We start from the raw sequence: 11,393 nt of genomic DNA on the forward strand, positions 1-11,393 counted from the left end.
CGATGAGAAAGAAGCTGTGGGAGTGGGCAGCCATCAATAGAATATGTGGTAGTGAATTTACTGTTGAAACTCAGGTGGATGCATTTGGGTACACTGAATCTAAAATCATTGTTAACACTCCAGGTGAATAAATGGTTGAGATCTTCTTGTAAGCACAGTTGGTCAGAAGAAACAGCAATACTTTTAGATAGTTTGGTATCATCAGCAAACTGGAATATACTTGAGAATTTTATGACAGATGGTAGGTCATTGATGTATAGCAGGAAGAGCAGTGGGCCAAGGGTGCTACCTTGAGGCACCCCAGACAGGACAGGAAGTAAGTTGGAAATGGAATTACAGATTCTTACACATTGTAGACGATTATGTAGATAACTGCTGAACCACTTATGGAGATTACCGGAGATTCCACAAGACTTCAATTTATTTAGCAGTTTCATATGTGGAACACTGTCGAAGGCCTTGCGAAAATCCAAATAAATAGAGTCTATTTGATGGCCTTGAGTGGTGACTTGATGAATGCTGTTCAAGTATAGCAACAGTTGTTGGGTAGTTGATCTACCAGGAAGGAACCCAAATTGACAATTTGTGATATGGCTGAGTGTGTGATTGATTATGTTGTTATAAACTAAAGTTTCAAGGACTTTAGACGTGTTGCTGAGGAGGGAGATCGGACGATAGTTCTTTACTGAAGATCTATCTTCTGATTTGTATACAGGTACAATTAAATGAATCTTCCACTCCTCAGGAATTGACCCAGTTGACAGACTGAGATTAAAAAGATGGCATAATGGACGGGTTAGTGAGAAAGCACAGTTTTTGAGGACCTTGGGACTAATTTTGTCGATACCAGTAGCTTTGTTAGGGTCAAGTTGGCACAGAACATAGTATACTTCATCCTCAGTGAATGTTAGAGAATTTATTTGATCTGGATGGAGTGATGGAATGGTTTGTTCAGAAGATGTTGGAGCTGTAAAAACTGAGTGGAAGTATCGATTGAACAGACTAGCTCGGGAAGCATCACTTGAAGCTGTAGTGTCATCGAGATGTACAGTAGGTGGTATTGTGCCAGATTTAGTATAACTTCTAATATAGTGATAGATAGCAGGATTAGAGGATTCGGCATAACTGTTTATGAGGGAAGACTCATAATTAGATTTGGCCAAAGCTACACTTTGTTGAAAATGTTCATCAGCTAGACGAAGTTTAGCAGTATTATGGGGAGTGGGTGAACGTTTATGAGTTCTTCTGAGAGTGTGAAGGCACTTCAACTGATGCCTTATATCACGACTAAACCACTTTGGATACTGATTAGATCGCAACTGAAACTTGGGTATAAACAAGGACATTGCTTCTGAGATGACCGATTTGATGGTAGACCAAGTGCTTTCAACATCATCACAGGTTAAGCAGTCAGCAATGTTAGAATTTAAAATAAAGTCATTCATACTCGTAAAGTCAGCTTTTGAATAATCATAAGCTTGTAATGTAGTAGTATTGTGAAGTGGTAGACAGTTTTGGTTAATACTGAAGGAAATTGGGAAATGGTCAGATGAAATCTGAGAACATTCTGGAGAATTAACTGAGACATTTGTGATGAGGTCTTCGTCATTGGTAAGAATGAGGTCAAGTATGTTGCCATGAATGTGTGTTGGGTAGGTTATAAGTTGGACAAGATTCAATTCAAAGGTCATGTCGCATAAGTCTTCAGAGGCTCGACAATTACCACACATTGTTTCCCAGTTTATATGTGGTAGATTAAAATCACCTAGAAGAACAACACTGTGTGACTGCTGGAACTGTGATATGTGATCTGATAGGGATCGAATTTGAGATGATGTTGGATCAGGAGGAAGGTATACCACACATAAGATTAGGCGTTTGGGTAGCTTTAGTTCAACAGTCAACATCTCAAGATTGGTGGGGGAGGGTAAGAGTTTACTGATGATATGAGTTCGAACGGCAATTAGGACCCCTCCACCTCTAGACCTACGATCATTGCGATAGATAATGTATTGATTTGGTAGAATTTCATTGTTAAATACATTGCTGGTTAACCAGGTTTCTGTAATAGCAACCAAGTCATATTCATGAGAGTAAACTAAGGATTGGAATTGTGTTAACTTATTAATAATACTTCTAGTGTTTATGTAGAAACAATTAGGTAGTCATTGATTTTGATTAGGAACAGAGGGTTGTTGATTAGGGACAGAGTCGGGTGCAATACTAGCAGATGTAGAGCTTGTAGTAGATGAACCACTGGAGGAATTAACAAATTTGAAGTCTGTAACTATGCCATGAAGTCTGTTGTTGATAAGAATCTGACCGTTGCGAAGTTTTATAGCCTTACGGTCTATTCCTTGTTGAATAAGGTTCCAACGTTCATGAAGAAGGATTGATTCTATCTTTCTCTCTTCAGGTGTCATGTCAGGTTTAATCAGGATAGGTTTTTTGGTTTTGCTTCTGTTGAATAAGACAGTGCTGGCATCAAGTGTACGGAGAAATTTAACTAGTATTGGTCTTGGACGATTGTTATCAGCTGAGAATTTTCCCAAACGGTGAATGTCATTGATTGAAGTATCACCAATACTAGTGTCGATGGTGTTAAGGATCGGGAGAACTTTCTCCAAGTCAAGTTTAGATCTGGCGACTCTTGGCATATTTGGAGGGCACTCCTGGATACCATAGATGACAATGTTGTGGTTTCTGTCAGTATTTCTGGCTTTGGTATTGGTTATATTTGCAGAAGTATTGACACTGGCTTCTGATGAGATGTTAAGAGATGTCGATGTGTTGCCTGCTGTCTGGTCTGATTGATTTGTGTTGTTGACAGATGACTGTAGTAGGGTGATTGTTTCTGTAAGTGAAACTATGCTGGCGTTTAGGTCTTTAATGGTATTCATTAATTTGTTTATTTCACTGTTTTGGTTAACCAGCATACAATGAGAGCATAAGTACTGAGAGTCAGACTCACCTAGTTTGAGAAATGCTGGACGGGTCAGGCCCGCGCATTTTCTGTGGATCCAGCCTTGACAGTCACCTTCACAGAATACGGCTTCATCACCATCAGAATTTTCGCCAGGCTCCAAGATCGCTTCTTCGCAGACTATGCAGTCGGCTTCACTGTTCTTGACGTTTTTAGATTTTCTTTTGGGCGGAGAGCTTCCTGCCAGCTTCCTCTTGGGTTTTCGAGGGGTTGCCATAGTTTCCACTCCAAAAGTTTACGTCTAAAAATGTCTTCTGGCGAGGCTGGCGACTATCCCAGTCGATAATTCGACTGGGACGGGTAGAGTAACACAAAATAAACACAAAAAGACGCAGTTCCCGGGTCTTAAACTCTTCAAGGGAAGAAGAGGAAGACCCTAGCCACACTCGCGTCACGTGCTATTCTGTTTCTGTGTTGTCAGTGTTTGTTTCGTCACAGAGTCCGCGAAGCGATCTGATTGGCTCTGCCAACATTCCGGCAGTGGTCCCGGAATGTGTGCAACAGTGACCAGACGGTTTATTTGCCGCCCCCACACAAACCGTCTGGCACGCGAGACTAGTGATCAGCATCCGCCATTAGCTAGCACAGAAGGTTTAGAATGGACCAGGACACTGCAAAGAAACTTTTTCTCAATGGAGCATTTCTCGTAACACTCGATGTACCAGAGAACACCGAGATTGGGATTGACTGCAACTGCTGGAGAAGTGGTCCAAACTTCATGGGGATAAAAATGATCCCTCCTGGACTTCACTTCATTTACTGTAATGCTGTAAACAGTAAAGGACAGCTTGCTCCAAGAATCGGTTTCTTCCGTATCATTAGAAAAGAAGAAGTGCTAGTGTATAGATGGGACATGGCTAATGAAGATTTTACAACAGACGGTATTGCTGCAGAAACGGTTGAAAGGATCACCTTAGGGATAAAAGATCTTGACAGACAATTACGTGCCTAGCCGTTTGAATCACTAAAAGCATGGCTCTCTTTGACCAGACACATTAGCAAACCACTTCTGAAAAGACTACAACAAGGTATTGTCACGTTCACATCTGTTCCTAAGCCAAAATATCCCCAGAGTAGTTCCCCTAGTGAGATCACACTACATCACATGGACCAAAGCTACACTCTATCCTCACTGTTAACTGGTTGTTACGATAGCAGAATTGATGACCTGCTTGGAGAAATTCAGTTTGCATTTGTCTATTTCTTACTAGGTCACATGTATGAAGCATTTGTCCAATGGAAGAAACTAATCATTTTATTGTGTTCATGTGAGGAAGCAATTATAGAACGTGCTGAGCTGTATGAACATTTTATTAGTGTACTACATTTCCAACTGGACTATTCTCCAGAAGATTTGTTTGTTGATTCCATGTTAGAGAACAATTTTCTTGCCATTGTTCTAAAAAATTTCTTTGACAATTTAGAAGAGGGTACAAGAGTAAGCAAGGATCTGGCAAGAAAAGGGCTACAGTTTCGTGATTACCTGGCTAAAAAACATTCATGGAATTTCAGTGGTGAGATAGATAAATTTGCTCCAACAATAATTAGTTAAATGTGTCAACTTTCCTATTGTAAATACATGTGCATGTGATATGGTGTGCAATTGAGAAGTATATAATCAGGGTGACTTCATTTGTATTTATTTAATAGCAGACTAAAATACTATTTTTTGCAACTACCCTTAACCTGAGAGGGGGGCGAGTTGTTACATATGGTCCAAACTAAACAAAATTTGCTTTTGTGTATGAAGTAGCTATGTATTTTGAGCTCTGTATTGATTATCCAAATAGTTAAAGTGAGAAGAGGGCTTGTGTTGCATAGTACAAGACTGAAATGATATCTAACTATAGGGGGTCTGGGGGCATACTCCCCCAGGAAAATTTTGAAACACAGCTGTGACAAGATTGAATCTGGAAGCAATTTGAGAGAAATGACTACAACCTGAAAGTAATTTATGCAAAATTAAAAACAGGAACTAGTGAACTATATACATATGCAATAGTTACGTACAAGCCATTTTTTTAGAGTAAAATGTTCTTTATATAAAAATAATAAAATATTAAACTTTAAGGCAATTTTATTTAAAGAAGTATACAAAAATTTTTGAGTTTTCAACTAGAGTAGGGTCCATAGCACATCGATAAAAAGTACTGAAACAAGTTGGAGTAGTGCATGATATTAAATCACAGTACAACTATAAGAAGTGTTATATCCCTACTGTGCTTAAGATACTATAACGGAAATGCACAGTAGGGATATAACACTTCATATTGTTTTACTATCATGCACTACTCCAGCTTGTTTTATGCTTTGTTGTCAGCTATGTTCAACTCATTACACAGCAGTATGAATCAAGATCTGTTTGAAAAGCACCCCTACAATCAAAGTAGCCACTATGAAAAATACAGACAATTTCCGTTATCGGAAGGGAAGCAATCACGTGCTATCGCCAAGTCGATCCTTTTTACTGTCAGCAAAGGTTAATGGGACACAAAGGAAGTCCATGAAGAATGCATTGTATGTACTGCGGTATGCCAACCAGTGTTGGGCAAGCTACTTTGTAAAAGTAACTAGTTACATATTACATATTACTTGCAACAGAACTATTTAGTTACAGTTACATATTACCCATAAAATAAAGTAACTGTAATAATATTACATATTATATTACTTTGTGTCCACAGCCTTAAGCTGTCACGTGTGAAACTACCACCTTATCACGTGACATTATTGCGTTGTTGGACAATGTGCAAATCTTGGTTATAAGTAAGAAGCTAGTGAATAAGCTTCATTCAATAGGCCTCGTTACTTCGTTGTGGTTAGGCGTTACTCAGAGGATTACTAACGAGATTAGTAACTTCGTTACTTTTAGTAATAATATTACGTCATATCAGACTCGTTACAGTAATTATATTACTTAGGTAACGCGTTACGTTTGTAAGTAAAGTATCTTGCGCTATATTACCTGTTTTCATAGCGTATTTCGTTATATTACTTTGTTACCACAAAAGTAATAATATTACGTAACGCGTTACTCCCAACACTGATGCCAACAATGCCTTCACACAAGCATATCTCAATAATGGCTAAGGCTACGGGCTTGATTTTTTTTTACTGTTCAACATTGCTTTGGCCTGATAGGTGCCTTTCAGTCAGTCAGTCAGTCAGTCAATAGAACAATTCTGTTTAATATATATTTTTAAAAATCTCCGTAGCAGCTTATTGAAAGTGTTTCGGGTCAATCTGAAAGCTTGTTTGGGCTTAGTTTTACCTAACTGCCTCATCATCATCAGGGAAATTGAGGCTGGTTTTTGGGTGATTTTTTCATGGACCAGTACTATCATACTGTATGATAGTGGACAATAGTCACAATAAAAAGAAAATTAGAACCATTACCACAAGTCGGATTGTAAGACAATTATTAATCAAAAAGTGAACCATTAAATGGAAAATTTTTGAAAGTGATCATCCCAATATTGATTTGAATCTTGAGGTACTTTTGGTCAAATGAATCCTTGTAGAGAGATAAGATGCATTACACATATATGTAACTTTGACCATAGACTTTATACTTTCTATGCTATTTTAGCCTGACTTAACTACCATTTACAATGAGCCAAAAGTGATTTACAACTGCTTAATAACCCAATGACAACACAATATAGTTTCAATTAAAATAAAAAGAATCTGAGAAGCTATTCTCTTTATGAAATTACATACACCCTAGACATAAAAATTAGGGTCATGATTATATTTAATGGTAGGCTTTCTATCCATAAGTTGACATAGTCCAGTATTATGTGATGTCTGGAAATTTTACTCTAAATGTACTGGATGTACACTGGAAATTGTATGTTAATGAGGACACCTGCACAACTCAATCACTTAAGGTCATAATGTATCTCTTATGCTACACAAGATGACTAGGACAGCGTGAATACTTCAGCAATGTGTCCATGTTACATAGTTTCCACAGTAATAATACTTTACAGAGCTGCAAAATACCATTGCATGCATTCAAATACATGTATATCTACTTACCAACTGCCATAGCGTAGTATTCCAAGGGTATAATTCTCACATAAAAAAACATTCACATATGAATTGAAGTTAAAATTAACAGGATATACAGTAGGATGGTAGAACTTTGATTATCTGAACCCTCAATTATCCAAACAGTAGCTCTATTAGAGAATTTTGCTATTAAGTGAACGTTTTATTAGAGTAATCGAGTGGAACTCTATATATAAATGAATGGACTTTAGTTATCTGAACAAATTCACTTATCTGAACACTTTTATTAATGAGTTAGGGATCAAAGAAATATAAAGTAGTGAAACAAGGGAGGTCACCTACACTATAGCTGCAGATATACTAGTATTACTAGTGGACATTTAATTTCTAATGGTTATAGACTGAACTTTATTAGGTATATAGTGGCCAGCAAAGATGCTACAGAAATCTTTGAGTCAGACAGTTAAAACTGAAAACTATGCTGAATGTTGAAAAATTCCAGACCACTGATCCACAGACAGCTTGCAGTCTAGGCAAGTGCCTGAGGAGGAAATCCTGAGTTGGCTTGTTTATATAGACTGCAAGTTGTCTGGATTAAATTACCACCTGGTATGGGACTTTTTCTGCATTCAGGTGGTATACTTACTTTCAAGTTTCTGACTCTCTGCTACACACAGGCTTCCTGCGCAGGTCCCTAGAGAGATAGTTACTAATGAATGACAATGAATCTGTTGGCCATACCTGTTTTTCTATCTTTTTCCGGCCTAGCATTACACAAACAACTTACCTTTAACACCAATTATAAACTATTAGAGTCTTTCAGGTAGAGATATATAGGTGGGAAAGCCATTCTCAGTATGTTTGCTGCTATAAAAAAAACTTTACACATCACAAAAATCTTGGAGCATCTGACTGAGGTTTTTACGTACAAGTCATGGAATCACTTAATTATAAAACTTTGCATGAGTGAAATCAAGCAGAAAAGTATACTTCATATATTCCATAAAGTAGCTACAGTTGAGGTGTGACAGAAAATGCTAAAGTTTATGAAGATTGTACTTATTGTTGTTCACTACAAGTAGGCTGGACCACTGGTGATATCTCACAACTGGAATAGTTCTGTTAACATGTGTAAGTGTATATAAACCAATGTGACCAGAGTTATAACATTAAAGGTGACTCATCATAACTTCACACTATGTGTTTGTACAGGCTATACTGAAGTAGGATACTCCCCCACTACAATATTATGAGCTCTTGGCGTCACCTATTAACAATCACCATGTTAGCACACTTTGTACTGGCTTCAGTCCACAAGAAAAGTTTCATAGATATTAAAGCATTGCCTTGCTCATTTTATACAAGCACTTAGCACTATAAAAACAGGTAGAAAGAAAAATTAGAAATTTTAAGTTTGATTAGGGATCATAGAAATAAAAGAAGGGAGGTCGCCTACCCATGAAAATATTCGACTGGTAACAGATCAACTGCTGATGTCCAGGAAAGTAACATATTTGTCTCATACTTTATCAGCATCTCAATCTCCCACCTAATGCCTTTTATTTTCCATATAGCACTCATGGCAATGTAACACATTCATTTTGCATCAACCATTTATTACCTTGAAAGGTCAGTTGTAAACCATATCAGTAGGTTTACAAGTGTATCCATGCGAAATCTATTTTATGCTGTCAAAATTATTATTATTATTATTATTAGTAATTTTACAGGGTATAAGCCATTAACACTGAACAAAGATTACACATTGCTTTATAATGCTCACAAAATTCACACTGCTAGAACTTTCAAGTCATATAAGGGCTAATGCAGACGTGGTGTATTTTAAAGAAATCCATGCAAGTTTTACCACAGACATTACCTACTTACGTTAAATCTACATGGACTGGAATGTTTATTTCATTGGGTGAGGCTTAACTATGAGGCAGCATGTGTGTTGATAATTATTTATGCGAGGATAATAGCTGGCCTAAATCATGTGGGTATGCTTTAGAGTGAAAAATTATAAAATTCACAGTCTCCATGTGATGCAAAGTGTGCATGTTCTTCTCACATGTGACCATGTAAACATCCTGTACATTTGCAGTAATGCTAAAATCACGGTCAGCTTAGCAACATCTAGTCTTCAAAATTAATTCCCAAGGATATTATTGCCTACATATGGGAGGACCCCATGTATTGATGGAAGTGGCATATGGATATCCATTGTTCATCTTTTGCATCTCTTGTACTATATATGAATGGTGCCTTACATGTTTGATCTAGTGAAGATGTGATGAAATAATTATGTACTGGCAGTTTTCTTTTGTCTGTCTTTACACTAAGTAAGTCCACATCAGAATGAATATTTTGTTGAGTGTTGTGAGGCATAATAACAGATTTACTGTAGAGGGCTGATTATCAAAATACTAATACGGTAAGTAGAGTATTTGTATAGCTTGAAAATATTTTGGTTTGCATAGCATGATATGTATAACCCTTGTGTCACATCAACTTTTAGAGGTTGCGAACTTTGAAACAAAACCAATGTAGATAATCTTTAGCTATTGTATACATGTAATGTTGAAATGCTGGACTGTTTATGCCATGCACTATATTGCTAACCATGCTATACACTGTGTAGATCTGTGTGTGGGTGTTTGTGACAACAGAAGCTCTATTGTGGCATGTGAAGTGAAACACAAACACATCTAATTGATGTGTGTAGCTAATAATGCATCACACAACAGAATTTGCAATGAACCATCAAGGTTTTGGTGCCTGTTTACAGGAGGTAGGCAGTATACATTAAAAACGAGCATACTATAAATATCAAGATCAATTGTATCTATAACTTCCTGTTGTGTATGTAGCTAATCCATAAAAATCTTTATTGAGTGGTAGTATTTTGTGTATGTGTGTAATTACAATGATTAACCATGACTAGCCCTGATTAATTGCTGTCTAATTATTTAAAATTCTATCCTACACTATTTCTATACATTTCCTGTTATACAAGCACTATCAATGAAGTAGTAATTTTTATATTATGTTGACTCAATTGTCTGTGCATTTCTAGTTGATAATCTGTTTTAGAGAAACTTTATGATGCATATGTATATCTGCAGACACACACCACAAAATAACTTCTGTGGCTACCCTTGCAGAATCTTATAACCTGATACACGTAGTATGCCAGGCAAACTATGAATGTTTGTAGTTTATAGTGAAAGACTGCACAATGCATATTGTAGTATGATGGAGAACAAATGGATTAATTGACATTTATCTTTCTGCTTATGTAGATGATACAGTATCATACAGTACGATAGTAACTGTATAGTAGGGACCACAAAGCAGTAGGTGTGGCCCACGAAATAAAATCACCCAAAAACCAGCCTCAATTTTCCCTGACAACGATGAGGCAGTATTGGTGAGGTAAAACTAAGCCCAAACAAGCTTTCAGATCGACTCGAAACGCTTTCAACAAGTTGCTAGCTACAAAAATTTTTTAAATTTTTATTTGACGGAATTTTCTACTGACTGAGTAAGTAAGCAACTGACTGATGCCTTCAGACAAGCGTAACTCGATAACGGCTAAAGCTACGGGCTTGATTTTTTCATTGTTCGAAGTTGCTTCGGCCCGACAGGTGCCTTTTGGCATACCACAGTACGTACAATGCGTTCTTCATGGACTTATCAATGTCCTCCTTTGTGTCCCATTCATCTTTGCTGACAGGGAAAGGTGTCAATTTGGCGCGAGCACATGATGGCTTCCCTTCGAAACGGAAAAAGTCCATATTTTTCATAGTGGCTATGTTGATTGCAAAGGTGCTTTTCAAGCAGTTCTTGATTCGTATTGCTGTGTAACAGGTTGAACATAGCCGACAGTGAAGCATATTGGATACTTCACTTTTCAGATGATAATTAATACAATTGGGGAGCGGCACCATTTCTTTTGGTATGCGTAGATTGTAGAGGTTCTTTCAGAAAAGTTCTTGATTCGTATTGCTGTGTATCGAGTTGAACATAGCTGAAAACGAAGCATAATGGATACTTCACTTTTCAGACGATAATTGATATAGCTGGATGCAGTATGCGTGGGTTCACCAGTCATAATAAAATTATTTACAAAAAAAGTTAACAAACAAGTACACGAAAAAATTTGGAATTTTCGACTAGAGTAGGGACCATAGCACATCAATAAAAAGTACTGAAACAAGTTGGAGTAGTCCATGATATTAAATCACAGTAAAACAATAAGAAGTGTTATATCCCTACTGTGCATTTCCGTTATGGTATCTTGAGCACAGTAGGGATATAACACTTCTTATTGTTTCACTGTGATTTAATATCATGGACTACTCCAACTTGTTTCAGTACTTTTTATCGATGTGCT

General features: G+C 37.1%; 1 protein-coding gene and 1 pseudogene across 1 annotated transcript; one reads left to right on the forward strand and one right to left on the reverse strand.

The window, feature by feature from the left end:
- Window positions 1-2,165: 2,165 nt before the first annotated feature.
- LOC136254358 (uncharacterized) lies at window positions 2,166-3,369 on the reverse strand. The gene is made up of 2 exons (XM_066047038.1): window positions 2,972-3,369; window positions 2,166-2,916 (listed from the first exon to the last, which is right to left on the reverse strand). The coding sequence occupies exons 1-2, from the start codon at window positions 3,007-3,009 to the stop codon at window positions 2,166-2,168; spliced, it is 789 nt and encodes a 262-aa protein (XP_065903110.1). The 5' UTR covers window positions 3,010-3,369.
- A 42-nt stretch (window positions 3,370-3,411) lies between these two features.
- Window positions 3,412-4,599, forward strand: LOC136254359 (protein AAR2 homolog; annotated as a pseudogene).
- Window positions 4,600-11,393: the final 6,794 nt, after the last annotated feature.

The sequence above is a fragment of the Dysidea avara genome, chromosome 4, assembly GCF_963678975.1.
Source record: "Dysidea avara chromosome 4, odDysAvar1.4, whole genome shotgun sequence".
Classification (NCBI taxonomy): domain Eukaryota; kingdom Metazoa; phylum Porifera; class Demospongiae; order Dictyoceratida; family Dysideidae; genus Dysidea; species Dysidea avara.

Coding starts and splice junctions, on each gene's coding strand:
- LOC136254358 (XM_066047038.1), bottom strand. CDS start 3,009: ATGCGCGGGCCTGACCCGTCCAGCATTTCTCAAACTAG. Junction 2,917..2,971: donor TCCAGCATTTCTCAAACTAG/GTGAGTCTGACT, acceptor TAACCAAAACAG/TGAAATAAACAAATTAATGA.